We start from the raw sequence: 24,871 nt of genomic DNA, 5'->3' as shown, positions 1-24,871 counted from the left end.
GACGTCATGATCCCAGATCAGCTGGTGTGATGTGTCAGCATCACTGGATCGATGTTCAGTACTCCAGTTCACTTGCTATAGTATTGAGCTCAGTGCTCGGCCCCCGGGAAATCAAATATGGCTGCCAATGTAGAAATTACTGCATCTCGATGCGTCTCATCTGTCAAAGTTCTGTCAGTCCTGGCCAACTTTCGCCGTACGAAAAAGTTTTGTGATATAACCTTAAAGTGTGGTGAGCGAAACTTGTATGCCCATTCTTCTGTTTTAGCTGCGGTAAGCCCATATTTCCTTGGGATGTTTCACACTATACCAATTACCAACCCCAGTGGAGTTGTCCTCATACTGCCTTTACTGATGTTTTCAGCGAAGTGAACGAATAAACAGTCTGCATTTTGTCACTTTTTATTCCCCAAAAAGTTCATAACAAAAATATCAATGTATTTATCCCATCATATGCCTGTAGTTGAGTTCAGAGCACAGACATATCATAAATCATTGAGCAGTTAGAACTGTAAAAATAGTAATAATTACAACGGTATATTTATATTATAATCAGTTATTTAAAATGTATATATGTGATATATGTATTATATATAACAATAAAACAATGTAAATCATTTAAAATATCGCTTTTATCGTAAGTTGGCTGAAAACGCGCTCAAATTACCAGAAAGTGGAACAAAAAAATTGTTTTCAAAGTTAGTCCGAATCTAATTCCCCCAGAACAGCAAATGGGTTTCGTTTCAAGTAATCTTTACTTGTAGTCTTTTTCTCGTCTTTCGCTGGCTTGAACTGCCAATCATCTCGTATATCTTTCGTGATGGCGTTGTGAAGTAGGCGATATAAGTCAGGGTAGATCACCATGAACTCTGCCTTGACATCTGTAATGAAGTATAATTTATCAATTATGTGTGTTTCACAGGAAGAAACCTAAACTAAGCTAATATTAGTTTGCTTGGTCTGTTCCCACAGTTCTTCATTCAGTATAGAGTATAGTTAGAAAATATACAGTATAGTTACCTTCTTCGCTGATCAGCGTCTCATGTACCAAACACACTTGAATACCATTGTACAGTTTTGCTGCTTGCAGATGTGGAAATGGAGCTGAGAACAAGGAGTTTAATTTTTCCGTCCAGTACACAACATTTTGCCACTGTGAGAAACAATGAACTGGCTGCAGAGATTTGTTTGGTTTTAACGGCTGTGGTTTTTCACCAACATAGTGGACCAAAATTGCAGCCAGCTGCTTTTCATTGACATCGCAATTGATTATCCAGTACCTCAGGGCTGCCACTACTAACTGGTGTTCAATTGCAAGATTGTGTATGAATGGTAGATCAGAATCAAGTAACTTCAATAAGTGGCTTTTCTTAGCCTCATTGGACATCTCTCGTATGCCATCAATCTGAATCTTGATCTGCGTTAAGTCAACCTTCCTTTCTTTCTCAGCAAGTGTTGACCCTTTTCTGTCAAACTCAGTAACAGTTATTTCCTTAGAAAAGTTTGTTTCTCTGTTAGTGCATTCCAATGGTGAATAAATATCTTGATGAGGTCTGCAGGGAGTATTGCTGAGGCTAGTCTCTGCATCGTCCTGGATTTGAAATTCTTCTATCATTTCAACAAGGTGGGGGGTGTCTTTGGTCAGACCAGTATCAGTCCTTGACACACTAGGGTGACTTTGTTGGTGTGTCTCTGTTACCAGGCTTTCTGCACCAGCTTTGCTTTGGGGCAGCCCCAACTCTCTACCACTGTCTGCATTCTCGAAGTGCTGAAGCATGGCATAATAGTGCCATCTGAGATCCTGAACACACGCTTGTGCTGAGGGCAGTGATGGGTCCTCACATTGGGTTTGGAGGAAAATCTTTCGATTGCACAAACATGCGAAACCTGACGATGCAATTGAATCATCTCGAAACAACTGAACAGCCCATTGCGGTAAAGAATGATTGTTAAATGTAACAATATTGCAACTAAGGTCATTAGAGCTGAAATATCCTATCAGATTGCTTTCTTTCATTTGGTATTCTTCAACAGAAAGACGCAATGCTTGCTCAAATTCTGGCTGGACGCTTGGAATTAACTCCACTACAGCCTCAAATACTGTTGATGCTGCATTGCGCTTGCATTTAGATAGGAACTTTGCAATGGCTGGAATCTTATCTGTTGGTTGTTGAAGGTAATCCATGAATGGCTGCAACATTTTGTGAGAGACATAATCATTTCCGATCAACGAGGCAAGCAGGGGTAGCATACCAGGGTCAATGCCAAGGTATTTGGCAAAGTTTTGGAATTTGAATTTTTTCACTGTGATGTTTCCGCAAGAGAAATTATATTGTTGGAATGGAATGTAGCCACCTTTTATGTTGAAAATGTAGAAATCACTGTCTTTTGCCATCACAGGAGCATCCAGTTCATTTGCAAGTGATGCAATTTCACAATCAGCTTCACTTAAAAAAAGAAATGAATGTCCCTGATACTGATAGAAAATGGCGGAAAAAGCATTAAAATAGGGAAAAGGCTATAAACCTATAAATGAATATAGTTTTATTATATGCTTACAAATCAGCCACAGCATATTTGACACCAAGTTCTTGCAAAACCTGCACAAACGCAATTTGGACAAGGAGTGGAATAACCATATCACTGGTAGATGATGTCCCCCACATATCTTCCATTTGCTTTACACGATCTTGATTTCTTTTGAGAGACGTATGAAACTTCTTTTCATCTTTTGTCATGATACCATCAATAACCACATATGGCACGACATTGTTGGATTGAAGCATTACAATAAACTCCTTTACTTTGTCTTGCAGCTGCTTATATTGGCCTCCATATTTAATGTTTAAATGATTGGAATCGTTATAAATATGATAATATAAACCACAGCCGTCAATGATAAGGTTTGTGTCCCGTAGTTCATCAAATTCCCAAACACCATGTTTGCCACAAGGCAAAGTGTCAACGTATTTTGTTAAACCCCGAACGCCCATTTGTCTGTGGTGCAATTACCTGAAATCAGATTCAAATGAAGAATGGCAAATTCAAAGGTTGCAAATTGTACATAAATTCTATTCTTTTATGCAAGTTTCAGGCTGTTTCTCAAAATATAACCAAACTTGCAAAAAGGACCAATTTTTAATGCAATTCACCTGATGAAACCCAATCTAATATTGCAGCCATTGTTTTATGATATATTTTGTATTGCATAACTGAAATATTTCCCAGAAATATGCCTTCTATACTACTCTGAGTATTGTCCTTCACAGATGCCTACACATATACACAAACATAAAAATTTGATACACAGACAAAGTAGAATAATATGTGTTAACTCTTGTTCACATAATTTGATATTTTGCCTTCCGTAATATTAAAGCTTTTGAAAAAGCATGTCTTTGCAAATTCTTGGAAAGACAAAACAAAATATGAGAATTGAGAAGAAGGCTATTAAATCATACATAGAAATCTTATCATCACATATGAGAAATACTTACGAGCTGTAAATTTATCGCGATATTTCTCTAAGCTGTAGGCCGTAGCCGTGAATATAATTTGCACGTACGAAATATTTTGCTATATTATAAATCAAATCCCTTGGCTACGCCGTCAGCATGTGTCATCATCAATGTTTAGTACTCCAGTGCACTGGCTATGGTATTGAGCTCAGTGCTCGGCCCCCGGGAAATCAAATATGGCTGCCAATGTGGAAATTACTGCACTATCTCGATGCGTCTCATCTGTCAAAGTTCTGTCAGTCCTGGCCAACTTTCGCCGTACGAAAAAGTTTTGTGATATAACCTTAAAGTGTGGTGAGCGAAACTTTTATGCCCATTCTTGTATTTCAGCTGCGGTAAGCCCGTGTTTTCTTGGGATGTTTCACACTATACCAATTTAATACCAACCCCAGTGGAGTTGTCCTCATACTGCCTTTACTGGTATTTCCAGCGAAGTGAACGAATAAACAGTCTGCATTTTGTCACTTTTTATTCCCCAAAAAGTTCATAACAAAATATCAATGTATTTATCCCATCATATGCTAGTAGTTGAGTTCAGAGCACATGCAGACATATCATAAATCATTGAGCAGTTAGAACTGTAAAAATAGTAATAATTACAACGGTATATTCATATTATAATCAGTTATTTAAAATGTGATATATGTATTATATATAACAATAAAACAATGTAAATCATTTAAAATATTGTTTTCGTTGTAAGTGGCTCAAAACGCGCTGAAATTACTAGAAAGTGGAACAAAAAAATTGTTTTCAAGGCTCGTCCGACTTTAATAGTTTGATTCCGCCAGAACAGCAAATCTGTTTCCTGTCGAGAAATTAGTGTTTAACTGCCAATCATCTCGTATATTTTTCGTGATGAGGTTGTGAAGTTGGCAATATAAGTCAAGGTCGATCACCATGGACTCAGCCTCAACACCTGAAATGGAGTATAATTTATCAATTATGTGTGTTTCACAGGAAGAAACCTAAACTAAATTAATGTTAGATATTTGCTTCGTCTGTTCTCACAGTTCTTCATTCATCCAGTTTCACTTCAGTGGAAAAAATTAAACAGTATAAAGTATTGTTACAAAATATACAGTATAGTTACCTTCTTCGCTGATCAGTCTCTTATGTACCAAACACACTTGTTTACCGTTGTACAGTTTTGCTGCTTGCAGATGTTGAAATGGAGCTGAAAACAAGGAGTTTAATTTTTCAGTCCAGTACACAACATTTTGCCACTGTGAGAAACCATGAACTGTCTGTATTTTAACAGCTTTGAGAGATATCTTTGGCTGTGGCTTTTCACCAACATAGTGGACCAAAATTGCAGCCAGCTGCTTTTGATTAACATCACATTTGATTATCCAGTACCTCAGGGCTGCCACTACTAACTGATGTTCAATTTCAAGATTGTGTATGAATGGTTTATCAGAATCAAGTAACTTTAATAAGTGGCTTTTCTTATCATCATCGAACATCTTGCGTATGTCTTCAATCTTAACATCGATCTGTGAGATGATCTCTTTTAGGTTAAACTTCCAAGTTCCTTCCTCAGGATATTCTGACTCTTTTCTGTCAAACTCAGTTACAGTTATTTCCAGGCTTTGTGCACCAGCTTCGCTTTGGGGCTGCCCCAACTCTCTACCAATGGCTGCATTCTCGAAGTGCTGAAGCATGGCATAATAGTACCACCATCTGAGCTTCTGAACACATGCTTGTGCTGAGGGCTTTGATGTGTCCTCACATTGGGGTCTGAGGAAAACCTTTAGATTGCACAAAAATGCGAAACCCGACTGTGCAATTGAATCAGCTCGAAACAACTGAACAGCCCACTGCGGTAAAGAATGATGGTTAAATGTAACAATATTGCAACTGAGGTCATTAGACTTGAAATATCCTATCAGATTGCTTTCTTTCGTTTGGTATTCTTCAACAGAAAGACGCAATTTGTCCCTAAATTCTTCCTGGAGACCGCTTGGAATTAACTTCACTACAGCCTCAAATACTGTTGATGCATCATTGCTCTTATATTTAGATAGGAACTTTGCAATGGCTGGAATCTTATCTGTTGGTTGTTGAAGGTACACCATGAATTGTTCCAACACGTCCTCAGAGACATAATCATTTCCGATCAACGAGGCAAACAGAGGTAACATACCAGGGTCAATGCCAAGGTGTTTGGCAAAGTTTTGGAATTTGAATTTTTTCACTGTGGTGTTTCTGCACGAGAAATTATAATGTGGGAATGGAATGTAGCCACATTTGATGTTGAAAATGTAGAAATCGCTGTCTTTTGCCATCACAGGAGCATCCAGTTCATTTGCGAGAGATGCAATTTCACAATCCGCTTCACTTAAAAAAAATAAATTACAGTAATGTCCCTGATACTGATAGAGAAAGGCGAGAAAGGTGGAAAAAGCATTAAAATAGGGAAAAGTCTATAAACCTATAAAAAATATGGATTATATTATATGCTTACAAATCAGCCACAGCATATTTGACATCAAGTTCTTGCAAAACTTGCACAAACGCAATTTGGGCAAGGCATGGAATAACCACATCATTGGTAGATGATCTGGATGACCACATAGCTTTCATTCGCTTTACACATTTTTGCTTTCTTTTGAGTTTCGTATGAAACTTCTTTTCGTCTTTTGTCATGATGCCATCAAAAACCACGTATGGTACGACATTGTTGGATTGAAGCTTTGCAACAAACTCCCTTACTTTGTCTTGCAGCTGCTGATATTGCCCTCCATATTTCATGTCTAAACGATTGGAAGAGTGAATATAATAACATAAACCACGGCCATCAACGATAAGGTTTGTGTCCCGTAGTTCATCAAATTCCCAAACACCATGTTTGCCACAAGGCAAAGTGTCAACGTATTTTGGTAAATCCTGAACGCCCATTTGTCTGTGGTGCAATTACCTGAAATCAGATTCAAATGAAGAATGGCAAATTCAGAGGTTGCAAATTGTACATAAATTCTATTCTTTTATGCAATATATAACCAAACTTGAAGAAAGGACCAATTTTTAATGCAATTCACCTGATGAAACTCAATCTAATATTGAAGCCATTGTTTTATGATATATTTTGTATTGCGTAACTGAAATATTTCCCAGAAATATGCCTTCTATACTACTCTGAGTACTGTTCTTCACAGATGCTTGCCTGTACATATACACAAACATAACAATTTGATAAACAGAAAAAGTAGAATAATATGTGTTAACTCTAGTTCACATAATTTGATATTCTGCCTTCCGTAATATCAAAGCTTTTGAAAAAGCATGTCTTTGCAAATTCTTGGAAAGACAAAACAAAATATGAGAACTGAGAACAAGGCTATTAAATCAAGTGTCTACATATATATCTACATAGAAATCTTATCATCAGATATGAGAAATACTTACGAGCTGTAAATTTATCGCGATATTTCTCAAAGCTGTAGCCGTGGATGTATGACGTGGATGTATGAAATATTTTGCTACAAAAAAATCTCCTTGGTTACACCATCACGGCATCAGCATGTGCCAGCTGATCTGGGTATAAAAATCAACCAATCGGAAGCCAAATCTTCGACAAAACTGAATTATCATTTCCTTCATTGCATATGACATCGACACTCGAAAATATCAAGTAATTTTATTATATTTATGTAAAAACACGTTTATTTTTTTCCCAACTGCATATTAGAATAAAAATTTTTCACCCTTTATACTATTAGCTGGACGAATAAGGACAAATATAAACACCAGGCACATGATAACTCAGTTTTGTCGAGACGCTTTATGACGTCATGATCCCAGATCAGCTGGTGTGATGTGTCAGCATCACTGGATCGATGTTCAGTACTCCAGTTCACTTGCTATAGTATTGAGCTCAGTGCTCGGCCCCCGGGAAATCAAATATGGCTGCCAATGTGGAAATTACTGCATCTCGATGCGTCTCATCTGTCAAAGTTCTGTCAGTCCTGGCCAACTTTCGCCGTACGAAAAAGTTTTTTGATATAACCTTAAAGTGTGGTGAGCGAAACTTGTATGCCCATTCTTGTATTTTAGCTGCGGTAAGCCCATATTTCCTTGGGATGTTTCACACTATACCAATTACCAACCCCAGTGGAGTTGTCCTCATACTGCCTTTACTGATGTTTTCAGCGAAGTGAACGAATAAACAGTCTGCATTTTGTCACTTTTTATTCCCCAAAAAGTTCATAACAAAATATCAATGTATTTATCCCATCATATGCCTGTAGTTGAGTTCAGAGCACAGACATATCATAAATCATTGAGCAGTTAGAACTGTAAAAATAGTAATAATTACAACGGTATATTTATATTATAATCAGTTATTTAAAATGTATATATGTGATATATGTATTATATATAACAATAAAACAATGTAAATCATTTAAAATATCGCTTTTATCGTAAGTTGGCTGAAAACGCGCTCAAATTACCAGAAAGTGGAACAAAAAAATTGTTTTCAAAGCTAGTCCGAATCTAATTCCCCCAGAACAGCAAATGGGTTTCGTTTCAAGTAATCTTTACTTGTAGTCTTTTTCTCGTCTTTCGCTGGCTTGAACTGCCAATCATCTCGTATATCTTTCGTGATGGCGTTGTGAAGTAGGCGATATAAGTCAGGGTAGATCACCATGAACTCTGCCTTGACATCTGTAATGAAGTATAATTTATCAATTATGTGTGTTTCACAGGAAGAAACCTAAACTAAGCTAATATTAGTTTGCTTGGTCTGTTCCCACAGTTCTTCATTCAGTATAGAGTATAGTTAGAAAATATACAGTATAGTTACCTTCTTCGCTGATCAGCGTCTCATGTACCAAACACACTTGAATACCATTGTACAGTTTTGCTGCTTGCAGATGTGGAAATGGAGCTGAAAACAAGGAGTTTAATTTTTCCGTCCAGTACACAACATTTTGCCACTGTGAGAAACAATGAACTGGCTGCAGAGATTTGTTTGGTTTTAACGGCTGTGGTTTTTCACCAACATAGTGGACCAAAATTGCAGCCAGCTGCTTTTCATTGACATCGCAATTGATTATCCAGTACCTCAGGGCTGCCACTACTAACTGGTGTTCAATTGCAAGATTGTGTATGAATGGTAGATCAGAATCAAGTAACTTCAATAAGTGGCTTTTCTTAGCCTCATTGGACATCTCTCGTATGCCATCAATCTGAATCTTGATCTGCGTTAAGTCAACCTTCCTTTCTTTCTCAGCAAGTGTTGACCCTTTTCTGTCAAACTCAGTAACAGTTATTTCCTTAGAAAAGTTTGTTTCTCTGTTAGTGCATTCCAATGGTGAATAAATATCTTGATGAGGTCTGCAGGGAGTATTGCTGAGGCTAGTCTCTGCATCGTCCTGGATTTGAAATTCTTCTATCATTTCAACAAGGTGGGGGGTGTCTTTGGTCAGACCAGTATCAGTCCTTGACACACTAGGGTGACTTTGTTGGTGTGTCTCTGTTACCAGGCTTTCTGCACCAGCTTTGCTTTGGGGCAGCCCCAACTCTCTACCACTGTCTGCATTCTCGAAGTGCTGAAGCATGGCATAATAGTGCCATCTGAGATCCTGAACACACGCTTGTGCTGAGGGCAGTGATGGGTCCTCACATTGGGTTTGGAGGAAAATCTTTCGATTGCACAAACATGCGAAACCTGACGATGCAATTGAATCATCTCGAAACAACTGAACAGCCCATTGCGGTAAAGAATGATTGTTAAATGTAACAATATTGCAACTAAGGTCATTAGAGCTGAAATATCCTATCAGATTGCTTTCTTTCATTTGGTATTCTTCAACAGAAAGACGCAATGCTTGCTCAAATTCTGGCTGGACGCTTGGAATTAACTCCACTACAGCCTCAAATACTGTTGATGCTGCATTGCGCTTGCATTTAGATAGGAACTTTGCAATGGCTGGAATCTTATCTGTTGGTTGTTGAAGGTAATCCATGAATGGCTGCAACATTTTGTGAGAGACATAATCATTTCCGATCAACGAGGCAAGCAGGGGTAGCATACCAGGGTCAATGCCAAGGTATTTGGCAAAGTTTTGGAATTTGAATTTTTTCACTGTGATGTTTCCGCAAGAGAAATTATATTGTTGGAATGGAATGTAGCCACCTTTTATGTTGAAAATGTAGAAATCACTGTCTTTTGCCATCACAGGAGCATCCAGTTCATTTGCAAGTGATGCAATTTCACAATCAGCTTCACTTAAAAAAAGAAATGAATGTCCCTGATACTGATAGAAAATGGCGGAAAAAGCATTAAAATAGGGAAAAGGCTATAAACCTATAAATGAATATAGTTTTATTATATGCTTACAAATCAGCCACAGCATATTTGACACCAAGTTCTTGCAAAACCTGCACAAACGCAATTTGGACAAGGAGTGGAATAACCATATCACTGGTAGATGATGTCCCCCACATATCTTCCATTTGCTTTACACGATCTTGATTTCTTTTGAGAGACGTATGAAACTTCTTTTCATCTTTTGTCATGATACCATCAATAACCACATATGGCACGACATTGTTGGATTGAAGCATTACAATAAACTCCTTTACTTTGTCTTGCAGCTGCTTATATTGGCCTCCATATTTAATGTTTAAATGATTGGAATCGTTATAAATATGATAATATAAACCACAGCCGTCAATGATAAGGTTTGTGTCCCGTAGTTCATCAAATTCCCAAACACCATGTTTGCCACAAGGCAAAGTGTCAACGTATTTTGTTAAACCCCGAACGCCCATTTGTCTGTGGTGCAATTACCTGAAATCAGATTCAAATGAAGAATGGCAAATTCAAAGGTTGCAAATTGTACATAAATTCTATTCTTTTATGCAAGTTTCAGGCTGTTTCTCAAAATATAACCAAACTTGCAAAAAGGACCAATTTTTAATGCAATTCGCCTGATAAAACCCAATCTAATATTGCAGCCATTGCTTTAAAATATATTGTGTATTGCATAACTGAAATATTTCCCAGAAATATGCCTTCTATACTACCATGATTACTGCCCTTCACAGATGCCTACACATATACACAAACATAACAATTTGATACACAGACAAAGTAGAATAATATGTGTTAACTCTTGTTCACATAATTTGATATTTTGCCTTCCGTAATATTAAAGCTTTTGAAAAAGCATGTCTTTGCAAATTCTTGGAAAGACAAAACAAAATATGAGAATTGAGAAGAATGCTATTAAATCATACATAGAAATCTTATCATCACATATGAGAAATACTTACGAGCTGTAAATTTATCGCGATATTTCTCTAAGCTGTAGCCGTGGATATAATTTGCACGTATGAAATATTTTGGGTTGGTTTCCATATAAAAGTAACCAAATGACGTCATTAAAAGTGGAATACTTCATATATTATTTATCGAATTGGCAATTTGTATTACCGTTATTGCCGTTATTAGCGTTATTGCCGTTGTTAGCGTTATTGCCGTTATGAGCGTTATTGCCGTTATTGCCGTTGTTAGCGTTATTGCCGTTATTAGCGTTATTGCCGTTATTAGCGTTATTGCCGTTATGAGCGTTATTAGCGTTATTGCCGTTATGAGCGTTATTGCCGTTATTAGCGTTATTACCGTTATGAGCGTTATTGCCGTTATGAGCGTTATTGCCGTTGTTAGCGTTATTGCCGTTATTAGCGTTATTGCCGTTATGAGCGTTATTGCCGTTATTAGCGTTATTGCCGTTATTAGCGTTATTGCCGTTATTAGCGTTATTAGCGCTATTGCCGTTATGAGCGTTATTGCCGTTATGAGCGTTATTGCCGTTATGAGCGTTATTGCCGTTATGAGCGTTATTGCCGTTATTAGCGTCATTGCCGTTATTACTCCGGCGTCAGCGACGGAGTTGAAAATTCGCCCCGGTTTTGTTTTGTTTTTGTTTTTGTTTTTGTTTTTTATTTTTCGTCGTCGCAAGTGTGTAATGGCGCGAAATATTACTTGTATTTAAAACGTGTATGTGACCGTATTTATCTACGTCCCAGTTTTATCTCCCAAGAGTTGTGGTGCACAGCTTTGGCTAATTTTCCAATGCGCGATTCGATTTCGCTCGCATGATACGGCAATTTCTCCAAGAGGAACAAATAAACCGTTCTTTTCATGCTGTTCGATTAAGTTTAGATAGAATTGGGGTAAGAATATATTTAATACATGTAGATTCCGGTCCTATTTTAATAATATCGCTGCTATTTCGCCGTTTAACAAGATGATGTGGTCGTGTATGGGCGCGTTGACACGTCGCGTTGTTTGCACAGGATCGAAGATTTAATATAACTATATAAGCGCAAATTCCAAAGGCAAACTGTAAGACGAAGCGAATGTTTCATGCGGTTTATTTACATTTTTGAACAATTGAACTCCTATACTGCGATGTGCTTCTGAATTTCGCGATTGAACATTTAGGTTCGCAAGGCATCTAAATGCGAATATGTATGCGAAACAATACGCGAACTGTATTGTTTATGTTCAGAAGCTCTATATTGAAGACTGGCACGTGCGCCGGAGTTAACGCCAGAACGGCGTCTTGTTAGCGTTATTAGCGCTATTGCCGTTATGAGCGTTATTGCCGTTATGAGCGTTATTGCCGTTATGAGCGGTATGGTTTGTGTCCTGTAGTTTATCAAATTTCCAAACGCCATGTTTGCCACAAGGCAAACCGTTAACGTAACTTGTTAAACCCCAAACGCCCATTTGTCTGTGGAGCAATTACCTGAAATCAGATTCAAACGAAGAATGGCAAATTCAGGGATTGCAAATTGTACGTAAATTATATAATTCTTTTATGCAAGTTTCAGGCTGTTTCTCAAAATATAACCAAACTTGCAAAAAGGACCAATTTTTAATGCAATTCACCTGATGAAACCCAATCTAATATTGCAGCCATTGTTTTATGATATATTTTGTATTGCATAACTGAAATATTTCCCAGAAATATGCCTTCTATACTACTCTGAGTATTGTCCTTCACAGATGCCTACACATATACACAAACATAAAAATTTGATACACAGACAAAGTAGAATAATATGTGTTAACTCTTGTTCACATAATTTGATATTTTGCCTTCCGTTATTAAAGCTTTTGAAAAAGCATGTCTTTGCAAATTCTTGGAAAGACAAAACAAAATATCAGAATTGAGAAGAAGGCTATTAAATCATACATAGAAATCTTATCATCACATATGAGAAATACTTACGAGCTGTAAATTTATCGCGATATTTCTCTAAGCTGTAGCCGTGGATATAATTTGCACGTATGAAATATTTTGCTATATTATAAATCAAATCCCTTGGCTACGCCGTCAGCATGTGTCATCATCAATGTTTAGTACTCCAGTTCACTGGCTATGGTATTGAACTCAGTGTTCGGCCCCCGGGAAATCAAATATGGCTGCCAATGTGGAAATTACTGCACTATCTCGATGCGTCTCATCTGTCAAAGTTCTGGCAGTCCTGGCCAACTTTCGCCGTACGAAAAAGTTCTGTGATATAACTTTAAAGTGTGGTGAGCGAAAATTTTTATGCCCATTCTTGTGTTTTAGCTACGGTCAGCCCATATTTCCTTGGGATGTTTCACACTAATACCAACCCCAGTGGAGTTGTCCTCATACTGCCTTTACTGATGTTTTCGGCGAAGTGAACGAATAAACAGTCTGCATTTTGTCCCTTTTTATTCCCCAAAAAGTTCATAACAAAATATCAATGTATTTATCTCATCATATGCCTGTAGTTGAGTTCAGAGCACAGACATATCATAAATCATTGCGCAGTTAAAACTGTAAAAATAGTAATAATTACAACGGTATATTTATATTATAATCAGTTATTTAAAATGTGATACATATATGTATTATATATAACAATAAAACAATGTAAATCATTTAAAATATCGCTTTTATCGTAACTGGCTCAAAACGTGCTCAAATTACCAGAAAGTGGAACAAAAAATTGTTTTCAAGGCTCGTCAGAATCTAATTCCTCCAGAAAAGCAAATCTGTTTCCTTTCAAGTAATCTTTACTTGTAGTCTTTTTCCAATCACTCCTCCATCCGAGCTTTTTGCCCTAGTCTTCTTCTGGCTTCTTTTCCATTCGTAGTTGGTTGAACTGGCAATCATCTGGTATATCTTTCGTGATGACGTTGTGAAGTAGGCGATATAAGTTAGGGTTGATCACGATGGACTCAGCTGCCTCGATACCTGAAATTGAAATAGAATATAATTTATGAATTATGTGTGTTTCACAGGAGGAAACCTAAACTAAATTAATGTTAGATATTTGCTTCGTCCGTTCTCACAGTTCTTCATTCGTCCAGTTTCACATCAGTGAAAAAATTTAACTTGTACTGTACGTATGTAGATCACTTTGTTCATACTGAATAGCTCTATTCTTAACTCTTTCATATTATAACCATCAAGAAAGCTTTTCCTCAAAATATACATTATAGTTACCTGCATTGTTCAGCCTCTCATGTACCAAACACACTTCAATACCATTGTACAGTTTTGCTGCTTGCAGATGTGGAAATGGAGCTGAAAACAAGGAGTTTAATTTTTCAGTCCAGTACACAACATTTTGCCACTGTGAGAAACCATGAACTGTCCGAATTAAAACATCTTGGAGAGACTTGTTTGGTTTTAACGGCCGTGGCTTTTCACCAACATAGTGGACCAAAATTGCAGCCAGCTGCTTTTGATTGACATCACAATGGATTATCCAGTACCTCAAGGCTGCCACTACTAACTGGTTTGATTGCAAGATTGTGTATGAATGGTAGATCAGAATCAAGTAACTGTCAATAAGTGGCTTTTCTTGGCATCATTGGACATCTCTCGTATGTCATCAATCTGAATCTTGATCTGTGAGATGATCTGCGTTAGGTTAACCTTCCTAATAGCAAGTGTTGACCCTTCTCTGTCAAACTCAGTAACAGTTATTTCCTTAGAAAGGTTTGTTTCTCTGTTAGTGCATTCCAATGGTGAGGAAATATCTTGATGAGGTTTGCAAGGACTATTGCTGAGGCTATTCTCTGCATCGTCCTGGATTTGAAATTCTTCTATCATTTCAACAAGGTCGGTGTTAGGGTGACTTTGTTGGCGTGTCTCTGTTACCAGGCTTTGTGCACCAGCTTTGCTTTGGGGCTGCTCCAACTCTCTACCAATGGCTGCATTCTCGAAGTGCTGAAGCATTGCATAATAGTAACATCTGAGATCCTGAACACACTCTTGTGCTGAGGGCAGTGATGTGTCCTCACATTGGGGTCTGAGGAAAACCTTTCGATTGCACAAAAATGCAAAACCTGACGGTGCAACTGAATCAGCTCGAAACAACTGAACAGCCCATTGCGGTAAAGAATGATTGTTAAATGTAACAATATTGCAACTAAGGTCATTAGAGCTGAAATATCCTATCAGATTGCTTTCTTTCGTTTGGTATTCTTCAACAGAAAGACGCAATGCTTGCTCAAATTCTTGCTGGAGACTGCTTGGAATTGACTTCACTACAACCTTAAATACTGTTGATGTTGACATGCTCCTATATTCCGATAAGAACTTTGCAATGGCTGGAATCTTAGCTCTTGGATGTTGAAGGTAAGCCATGAATGGCTCCAACACGTCCTCAGAGACATAATCATTTCCGATCAACGAGGCAAGCAGGGGTAGCATATCAGGGTCAATGCCAAGGAATTTGGCAAAGCTTTGGAATTTGAATTTTTTCACTGTGATGTTTCTGCAAGAGAAATTATATTGTTGGAATGGAATGTAGCCACCTTTGACATTGAAAATGTAGAAATCACTGTCGTTTGCCATCACAGGGGCATCCAGTTCATTTGCGAGTGATGCAATTTCACAATCCGCTTCACTTAAAAAAAAAGAAATGAATGTCTGTGATACTGATAGAGAATGGCGGAAAAAGCATTAAAATAGGGAAAAGGCTATAAACCTATAAATAAATATGGTTTATATTATATGCTTACAAATCAGCCACAGCATATTTGACACCAAGTTCTTGCAAAACTTGCACAAACGCAATTTGGGCAAGGCGTGGAATAACCATATCACTGGTAGACGATCTAGGTGTCCACATAGCTTTCATTCGCTCTACGCAATCTTGCTTTCTTTTGAGATTCGTATCAAACTTCTTTTCGTCTTTTGTCATGATGCCATCAATAACCACATATGGTACGACATTGTTGGATCGAAGCTTTGCAACAAACTCCCTTACTTTGTCTTGCAGCTGCTCATATTGCCCTCCATATTTTATGCTTAAATTATTGGAAGCGTAAATATAATAATATAAACCACAGCCATCAATGATAAGATTTGTGTCCCGTAGTTCATCAAATTCCCAAACACCATGTTTGCAACAAGGCAAACCGTCAACGTAACTTGTTAAACCCCGAATGCCCATTTGTCTGTGGTGCAATTACCTGAAATCAGATTCAAGTGAAGAATGGCAAATTCAGGGATTGCAAATTGTACATAAATTCTATTCTTTTATGCCAGTTTCAGGCTTTTTCTCAAAATATAACCAAACTTGAAGAAAGGATCAATTTTTAATGCAATTCACCTGATGAAACCCAATCTAATATTGAAGCCATTGTTTTATGATATATTTTGTATTACATAACTTAAATATTTCCCAGAATTATGCCTTCTATACTACTCTGAGTACTGTCCTTCATGGATGCCTGCATATATACACAATTACATAACAATTTGATACACATGCAGGCAAAGTGGAATAACATGTGTTAAGGTGGCTCCCTACAATTTTTTAAAATACTGAAAACTTGTGGTTTTGATTTAGAATTTTAGCAGGAGATTTCTTGCTAAGGAAAAGAAATTTCCCAGATATATTAACCAACATTCTAACAGTCAGAAATTGCTAGTGATGGGCGATACTTCGATACCAAGTATCGATACTCACCGATATTTATGATTTGCAGTAAATATCGATACTTGACCAGTAGCTGCAAAATTTCGATACTGAGCCTACAGTATTTTAGGTCAGCGTTTTCCACCAAAAAGTATAAAAAATTTGATTTATTTTTTTTTGTTCGTCACTTTTTTGTTCCTTAGTTCTTTAATTATATGCTACCAATCACAATAATTTCTGCCCATTTTTCATTTCGCGAAAAAACAAAGGGAAAAGCCAAAAATGTGAGTGGATAAATGCACGTTATGGTTTGGTATATGAAATTACAAACTGTAAAAAACGGCTCAAATTTCTGGTATCGGTATCGAAATTTGGTATCGATACCACTACAAATTGTCTGGTATCGAAGCGGTATCGTATCGATTTGAAAAAGCTGGTATCGCCCATCACTAGAAATTGCCCATAATCATGACGTCATTACCGTTGTTATGGTAACAATAGCGATTCAATATGGCCGACATTTTACCTATTCAAGTGCTATTCACGCATTTTACTCCAAAACAAGTTCGGTTACTTCAATTTTTTATTTTATAAAAAGTTTTTTTACAAAAAAATGGAAAATTTGAACCAGTTAAAAAAAATTCTATAGAGCCAAAATTATTGAAAATTAAAAAACGTGATCTTTCGTTATAGAAATTTTTTGGCTCTTTAGAATTTTTTTAAACTTGCTCAAATTTCCCATCTTTTTTATAAGAAAACTTTTTAAAAAATAAAAAATTGGGGTAACCGAACTTGTTTTCGAGTAAAATGCGTAAATAGGTAAAACGACGGTTTTTGAATCGCCATTGTTACCATAACAACGGCAATGACGTGTACTCAAAGACAATTTTCGACTTTTAGAATGTTGGTTAATATATCTGGAAAATTTCATTTCGTTTAGCAAGAATTTCCTGCCAAAAATTTCAATCTAAATCATTAGTTTTCAATATTCTTGAAACTGTAGGGAGCCACTTTAACTCTTGTTCACATAATTTGATATTTTGCCTTCCGTTATTAAAGCATGAAAAAGCATGTCTTTGCAAATTCTTGGAAAGCAAAACAAAATATGAGAACTGAGATCAAGGCTATTAAATCAAGTGTCTACATATATATCTACATATCTACATAGAAATCTTATCATCACATATGAGAAATACTTACGAACTGTAAATTTATCGCGATATTTCTCTAAGCTGTAGCCGTGGATGTAGGACGTGGATGTATGAAATATTTTGCTACAAAAAAATCTCCTTGGTTACACCATCACGGCATCAGCATGTGCCAGCTGATCTGGGTATAAAAATCAACCAATCGGAAGCCAAATCTTCGACAAAACATAATTATCATTTCCTTCATTGCATATGACATCGACACTCGAAAATATCAAGTAATTTTATTATATTTATGTAAAAACACGTTTATTTCTTTCCCAACTGCATATTAGAATAAAAATTTTTCACCCTTTATACTATTAGCTGGACGAATAAGGACAAATATAAACACCAGGCACATGATAACTCAGTTTTGTCGAGACGCTTTATGACGTCATGATCCCAGATCAGCTTGGGGGTGATGTGTCAGCATCACTGGATCGATGTTCAGTACTCCAGTTCACTTGCTATAGTATTGAGCTCAGTGCTCGGCCCCCGGGAAATCAAATATGGCTGCCAATGTGGAAATTACTGCATCTCGATGCGTCTCATCTGTCAAAGTTCTGTCAGTCCTGGCCAACTTTCGCCGTACGAAAAAGTTTTGTGATATAACCTTAAAGTGTGGTGAGCGAAACTTTTATGCCCATTCTTGTATTTTAGCTGCGGTAAGCCCGTGTTTTCTTGGGATGTTTCACACTATACCAATTTAATACCAACCCCAGTGGAGTTGTCCTCATACTGCCTTTACTGATGTTTTCAGCGAAGTGAACGAATAAACAGTCTGCATTTTGTCACTTTTTATTCCCCAAAAAGTTCATAACAAAATATCAATGTATTTATCCCATCATATGCTAGTAGTTGAGTTCAGAGCACATGCAGACATATCATAAATCATTGAGCAGTTAGAACTGTAAAAATAGTAATAATTACAACGGTATATTTATATTATAATCAGTTATTTAAAATGTGATATATGTATTATATATAACAATAAAACAATGTAAATCATTTAAAATATTGTTTTCGTTGTAAGTGGCTTGTCCCAATCTGATTCCCCCAGAGGAGCAAATCTGTTTCCTTTTAAGTAATCTTTACTTGTAGTCTTTTTCTTGTCTTACGCTGGCTTGAACTGGGAATAATCTGGTAAATCTTTCGTGATGACTTCCTCAAGTAGGCGATATAAGTTAGGGTTGATCACCATGGACTCAGCCTCAACACCTGAAATGGAGTATAATTTATCAATTATGTGTGTTTCACAGGAGGAAACCTAAACTAAACTAATATTAGATATTTGCTTCGTCTGTTCCCACAGTTCTTCATTCATCCAGTTTCACTTCAGTGGAAAAAATTAAACAGTATAGAGTATAGTTACAAAATGTACAGTATTATTACCTTCTTCGCTGATCAGCCATTCATGTACCAAACACACTTGAATACCATTGTACAGTTTTGCTGCTTGCAGATGTGGAAATGGAGCTGAAAACAAGGAGTTTAATTTTTCCGTCCAGTACACAACATTTTGCCACTGTGAGAAACCATGAACTGTCCGAATTAAAACATCTTGGAGAAACTTGTTTGGTTTTATCGGCCTTGGCTTTTCACCAACATAGTGGACCAAAATTGCAGCCAGCTGCTTTTGATTGACATCGCAATGGATTATCCAGTACCTCAGGGCTGCCACTACTAACTGGTGTCCGATTGCAAGATTGTGTATGAATGATAGATCAGAACCAAGTAACTTCAATAAGTGGCTTTTCTTGGCATCATTGGACATCTCTCGTATGTCATCAATCTGAATATTGATCTGGGAGATGATCTGCGTTAAGTTAACCTTCCTAGTAGCAAGTGTTGACCCTTCTCTGTCAAACTCTGCAACAGTTATTTCCTTAGAGTTTGTTTCTCTGTTAGTGCATTCCAATGGTGAGGAAATATCTTGATGAGGTTTGCAAGGACTATTGCTGAGGCTATTCTCTGCATCGTCCTGGATTTGAAATTCTTCTATCATTTCAACAAGGTCGGTGTTAGGGCGACTTTGTTGGTGTTTCTCTGTTACCAGGCTTTGTGCACCAGCTTTGCTTTGGGGCTGCTCCAACTCTCTACCAATGGCTGCATTCTCGAAATGCTGAAGCATGGCATAATAGTACCATCTGAGATCCTGAACACACTCTTGTGCTGAGGGCTTTGATGTGTCCTCACATTGGGGTCTGAGGAAAACCTTTCGATTGCACAAAGATGCGAAACCTGACGGTGCAACTGAATCAGCTCGAAACAACTGAACAGCCCATTGCGGTAAAGAATGATCATTAAATGTAACAATATTGCAACTGAGGTCATTAGAGCTGAAATATCCTATCAGATTGCTTTCTTTTGTTTGGTATTCTTCAACAGAAAGACGTAATGCTTGCTCAAATTCTTGCTGGAGACCGCTTGGAATTGACTTCACGACAACCTTAAATACTGTTGATGTTGACATGCTCCTATATTCAGATAGGAAATTTGCAATGGCTGGAATCTTAGCTCTTGGATGTTGAAGGTAAGCCATGAATGGCTGCAACACTGTGTCAGAGACATAATCATTTCCGATCAACGAGGCAAGCAGGGGTAGCATACCAGGGTCAATGCCAAGGTATTTGGCAAACCTTCGGAATTTGAATTTCTTCACTGTGATGTTTCCGCCAGAGAAATCATATTGTTGGAATGGAATGTAGCCACCTTTGACGTTGAAAATGTAGAAATCACTGTCGTTTGCCATCACAGGAGCATCCAGTTCATTTGCAAGTGATGCAATTTCACAATCCGCTTCACTTAAAAAAAAGAAATGAATGCATATATGTCCCTGATACTGATAGAGAATGGCGGAAAAAAGCATTAAAATAGGGAAAAGGCTATAAACCTATAAATGAATATGGTTTATATTATATGCTTACAAATCAGCCACAGCATATTTGACACCAAGTTCTTCCAAAACTTGTACAAAAGCAATTTGGGCAAGGCGTGGAATAACCATATCACTGGTAGACGATCTGGATGACCACATAGCTTTCATTCGCTTTACACAATCTTGCTTTCTTTTGAGATACGTATCAAACTTCTTTTCGTCTTTTGCCATGATGCCATCGATAACCACATATGGGAGGACATTGTTGGATCGAAGCTTTGCAACAAACTCCCTTACTTTGTCTTGCAGCTGCTCATATTGCCCTCCATATTTCATGTTTAAATCATTGGAAGCGTAAATATAATAATATAAACCACAGCCGTCAATGATGAGGTTTGTGTCCTGTAGTTTATAAAATTTCCAAACGGCATGTTTGCCACAAGGCAAACTGTTAACGTAACTTGTTAAACCCCGAACGCCCATTTGTCTGTGGAGCAATTACCTGAAATCAGATTCAAATTAAGAATGGCAAATTCAGGGATTGCCTCTTGTACATAACTTTATTCTTTTATGCAGTAAACCAAACTTGCAAAAAGGACCAATTTTTAATGCAATTCACCAGATGAAACCCAATCTAATATTGAAACCATTGTTTTATGATATATTTTGTATTGCATAACTGAAATATTTCCCAGAAATATGCCTTCTATACTACTCTGAGTACTGTCCTTCACAGATGCTGCACATATACACAAACATAACAATTTGATACACAGACAAAGTAGAATAATATGTGTTAACTCTTGTTCACATAATTTGATATTCTGCCTTCCGTAATATCAAAGCTTTTGAAAAAGCATGTCTTTGCAAATTCTTGGAAAGACAAAACAAAATATCAGAATTGAGAAGTAGCTAAATACAGTTAAATCATACATAGAAATCTTATCATCACATATGAGAAATACTTACGAGCTGTAAATTTATCGCGATATTTCTCAAAGCTGTAGCCGTGGATGTATGACGTGGATGTATGAAATATTTTACAAAAAAAAATCCCTTGGCTACGCATCAGCATGTGTGATTGTCATGTGTCATCATCGATGTTCAGTACTCCAGTTCACTGGCTATAGTATTGAGCCCCGGGAAATCCAAAAATGGCTGCCAATGTGGAAATTACTGCATCTCGATGCGTCTCATCTGTCAAAGTTCTGTCAGTCCTCGCCAACTTTCGCCGTACGAAAAAGTTCTGTGATATAACTTTAAAGTGTGGTGAGCGAAAATTTTTATGCCCATTCTTGTGTTTTAGCTACGGTCAGCCCATATTTCCTTGGGATGTTTCACACTAATACCAACCCCAGTGGAGTTGTCCTCATACTGCCTTTACTGATGTTTTCAGTGAAGTGAACGAATAAACAGTCTGCATTTTGTCCCTTTTTATTCCCCAAAAAGTTCATAACAAAATATCAATGTATTTATCTCATCATATGCCTGTAGTTGAGTTCAGAGCACAGACATATCATAAATCATTGCGCAGTTAAAACTGTAAAAATAGTAATAATTACAACGGTATATTTATATTATAATCAGTTATTTAAAATGTGATACATATATGTATTATATATAACAATAAAACAATGTAAATCATTTAAAATATCGCTTTTATCGTAACTGGCTCAAAACGTGCTCAAATTACCAGAAAGTGGAACAAAAAATTGTTTTCAAGGCTCGTCAGAATCTAATTCCTCCAGAAAAGCAAATCTGTTTCCTTTCAAGTAATCTTTACTTGTAGTCTTTTTCCAATCACTCCTCCATCCGAGCTTTTTGCCCTAGTCTTCTTCTGGCTTCTTTTCCATTCGTAGTTGGTTGAACTGGCAATCATCTGGTATATCTTTCGTGATGACGTTGTGAAGTAGGCGATATAAGTTAGGGTTGATCACGATGGACTCAGCTGCCTCGATACCTGAAATTGAAATAGAATATAATTTATGAATTATGTGTGTTTCACAGGAGGAAACCTAAACTAAATTAATGTTAGATATTTGCTTCGTCCGTTCTCACAGTTCTTCATTCGTCCAGTTTCACATCAGTGAAAAAATTTAACTTGTACTGTACTTATGTAGATCACTTTGTTCATACTGAATAGCTCTATTCTTAACTCTTTCATATTATAACCATCAAGAAAGCTTTTCCTCAAAATATACATTATAGTTACCTGCATTGTTCAGCCTCTCATGTACCAAACACACTTCAATACCATTGTACAGTTTTGCTGCTTGCAGATGTGGAAATGGAGCTGAAAACAAGGAGTTTAATTTTTCAGTCCAGTACACAACATTTTGCCACTGTGAGAAACCATGAACTGTCCGAATTAAAACATCTTGGAGAGACTTGTTTGGTTTTAATGGCCGTGGCTTTTCACCAACATAGTGGACCAAAATTGCAGCCAGCTGCTTTTGATTGACATCACAATGTATTATCCAGTACCTCAAGGCTGCTGCTACTAACTGGTGTTTGATTGCAAGATTGTGTATGAATGGTAGATCAGAATCAAGTAACTGTAATAAGTGGCTTTTCTTGGCATCATTGGACATCTCTTGTATGTCATCAATCTGAATATTAATCTGGGAGATGATCTGCGTTAAGTTAACCTTCCTAGTAGCAAGTGTTGACCCTTCTCTGTCAAACTCTGCAACAGTTATTTCCTTAGAGTTTGTTTCTCTGTTAGTGCATTCCAATGGTGAGGAAATATCTTGATGAGGTTTGCAAGGACTATTGCTGAGGCTATTCTCTGCATCGTCCTGGATTTGAAATTCTTCTATCATTTCAACAAGGTCGGTGTTAGGGTGACTTTGTTGGTGTTTCTCTGTTACCAGGCTTTGTGCACCAGCTTTGCTTTGGGGCTGCTCCAACTCTCTACCAATGGCTGCATTCTCGAAATGCTGAAGCATGGCATAATAGTACCATCTGAGATCCTGAACACACTCTTGTGCTGAGGGCTTTGATGTGTCCTCACATTGGGGTCTGAGGAAAACCTTTCGATTGCACAAAGATGCGAAACCTGACGGTGCAACTGAATCAGCTCGAAACAACTGAACAGCCCATTGCGGTAAAGAATGATCATTAAATGTAACAATATTGCAACTGAGGTCATTAGAGCTGAAATATCCTATCAGATTGCTTTCTTTTGTTTGGTATTCTTCAACAGAAAGACGTAATGCTTGCTCAAATTCTTGCTGGAGACCGCTTGGAATTGACTTCACGACAACCTTAAATACTGTTGATGTTGACATGCTCCTATATTCAGATAGGAAATTTGCAATGGCTGGAATCTTAGCTCTTGGATGTTGAAGGTAAGCCATGAATGGCTGCAACACTGTGTCAGAGACATAATCATTTCCGATCAACGAGGCAAGCAGGGGTAGCATACCAGGGTCAATGCCAAGGTATTTGGCAAACCTTCGGAATTTGAATTTCTTCACTGTGATGTTTCCGCCAGAGAAATCATATTGTTGGAATGGAATGTAGCCACCTTTGACGTTGAAAATGTAGAAATCACTGTCGTTTGCCATCACAGGAGCATCCAGTTCATTTGCAAGTGATGCAATTTCACAATCCGCTTCACTTAAAAAAAGAAATGAATGCATATATGTCCCTGATACTGATAGAGAATGGCGGAAAAAGCATTAAAATAGGGAAAAGGCTATAAACCTATAAATGAATATGGTTTATATTATATGCTTACAAATCAGCCACAGCATATTTGACACCAAGTTCTTCCAAAACTTGTACAAAAGCAATTTGGGCAAGGCGTGGAATAACCATATCACTGGTAGACGATCTGGATAACCACATAGCTTTCATTCGCTTTACACAATCTTGCTTTCTTTTGAGATACGTATCAAACTTCTTTTCGTCTTTTGCCATGATGCCATCGATAACCACATATGGGAGGACATTGTTGGATCGAAGCTTTGCAACAAACTCCCTTACTTTGTCTTGCAGCTGCTCATATTGCCCTCCATATTTCATGTTTAAATCATTGGAAGCGTAAATATAATAATATAAACCACAGCCGTCAATGATGAGGTTTGTGTCCTGTAGTTTATAAAATTTCCAAACGGCATGTTTGCCACAAGGCAAACTGTTAACGTAACTTGTTAAACCCCGAACGCCCATTTGTCTGTGGAGCAATTACCTGAAATCAGATTCAAATTAAGAATGGCAAATTCAGGGATTGCCTCTTGTACATAACTTTTATTCTTTTATGCAGTAAACCAAACTTGCAAAAAGGACCAATTTTTAATGCAATTCACCAGATGAAACCCAATCTAATATTGAAACCATTGTTTTATGAT

General features: G+C 37.3%; 5 protein-coding genes across 10 annotated transcripts; all 5 read right to left on the bottom strand.

The window, feature by feature from the left end:
* Positions 1-140: 140 nt before the first annotated feature.
* On the bottom strand, positions 141-3,552 carry LOC114519592 (protein asteroid homolog 1-like). Its single transcript, XM_028539750.1, has 4 exons — positions 3,498-3,552; positions 2,560-3,012; positions 1,021-2,447; positions 141-881 (listed from the first exon to the last, which is right to left on the bottom strand). The coding sequence occupies exons 2-4, from the start codon at positions 2,991-2,993 to the stop codon at positions 700-702; spliced, it is 2,043 nt and encodes a 680-aa protein (XP_028395551.1). The 5' UTR covers positions 2,994-3,012; positions 3,498-3,552; the 3' UTR covers positions 141-699.
* A 736-nt stretch (positions 3,553-4,288) lies between these two features.
* Positions 4,289-6,419, bottom strand: LOC114519445 (protein asteroid homolog 1-like). Its single transcript, XM_028539571.1, has 4 exons — positions 5,986-6,419; positions 4,813-5,858; positions 4,612-4,695; positions 4,289-4,437 (listed from the first exon to the last, which is right to left on the bottom strand). Exons 1-4 carry the CDS (start codon positions 6,417-6,419, stop codon positions 4,289-4,291), a joined length of 1,713 nt encoding a protein of 570 aa, XP_028395372.1.
* A 1,174-nt stretch (positions 6,420-7,593) lies between these two features.
* Positions 7,594-18,015, bottom strand: LOC114519591 (protein asteroid homolog 1-like). Of its 4 annotated transcripts, none has more exons than XM_028539746.1 (4): positions 17,649-18,015; positions 15,547-15,999; positions 8,326-9,752; positions 7,594-8,186 (listed from the first exon to the last, which is right to left on the bottom strand). In XM_028539746.1, exons 2-4 carry the CDS (start codon positions 15,978-15,980, stop codon positions 8,005-8,007), a joined length of 2,043 nt encoding a protein of 680 aa, XP_028395547.1. In that variant the 5' UTR covers positions 15,981-15,999; positions 17,649-18,015; the 3' UTR covers positions 7,594-8,004. The 4 variants fall into 4 exon arrangements, with proteins under 4 accessions (XP_028395547.1, XP_028395548.1, XP_028395549.1 ...); XM_028539747.1 differs by lacking the exons at positions 15,547-15,999; positions 17,649-18,015 and adding exons at positions 9,865-10,317; positions 10,803-10,950; XM_028539748.1 differs by lacking the exon at positions 17,649-18,015 and having other exon boundaries at positions 15,547-16,370.
* LOC114519594 (protein asteroid homolog 1-like) lies at positions 12,133-21,554 on the bottom strand. Of its 3 annotated transcripts, none has more exons than XM_028539751.1 (4): positions 21,486-21,554; positions 20,566-21,018; positions 19,031-20,442; positions 12,133-13,768 (listed from the first exon to the last, which is right to left on the bottom strand). In XM_028539751.1, the coding sequence occupies exons 2-4, from the start codon at positions 20,997-20,999 to the stop codon at positions 13,635-13,637; spliced, it is 1,980 nt and encodes a 659-aa protein (XP_028395552.1). In that variant the 5' UTR covers positions 21,000-21,018; positions 21,486-21,554; the 3' UTR covers positions 12,133-13,634. The 3 variants fall into 3 exon arrangements, with proteins under 3 accessions (XP_028395552.1, XP_028395553.1, XP_028395554.1); XM_028539753.1 differs by lacking the exon at positions 12,133-13,768 and adding an exon at positions 18,346-18,856; XM_028539752.1 differs by lacking the exon at positions 21,486-21,554 and having other exon boundaries at positions 20,566-21,064.
* A 126-nt stretch (positions 21,555-21,680) lies between these two features.
* On the bottom strand, positions 21,681-24,713 carry LOC114519595 (protein asteroid homolog 1-like). Its single transcript, XM_028539754.1, has 3 exons — positions 24,259-24,713; positions 22,729-24,137; positions 21,681-22,476 (listed from the first exon to the last, which is right to left on the bottom strand). Exons 1-3 carry the CDS (start codon positions 24,690-24,692, stop codon positions 22,343-22,345), a joined length of 1,977 nt encoding a protein of 658 aa, XP_028395555.1. The 5' UTR covers positions 24,693-24,713; the 3' UTR covers positions 21,681-22,342.
* Between the last annotated feature and the right edge of the window lie 158 nt (positions 24,714-24,871).

Source organism: Dendronephthya gigantea, unplaced genomic scaffold (genome assembly GCF_004324835.1).
Source record: "Dendronephthya gigantea isolate DGI-Jeju-01 unplaced genomic scaffold, DenGig_1.0 000013F, whole genome shotgun sequence".
Classification (NCBI taxonomy): Eukaryota; Metazoa; Cnidaria; class Anthozoa; order Malacalcyonacea; family Nephtheidae; genus Dendronephthya; species Dendronephthya gigantea.
The sequence above is the reverse complement of the archived record's forward strand: the minus strand, read 5'-3'. Positions and strand labels throughout refer to the sequence as shown.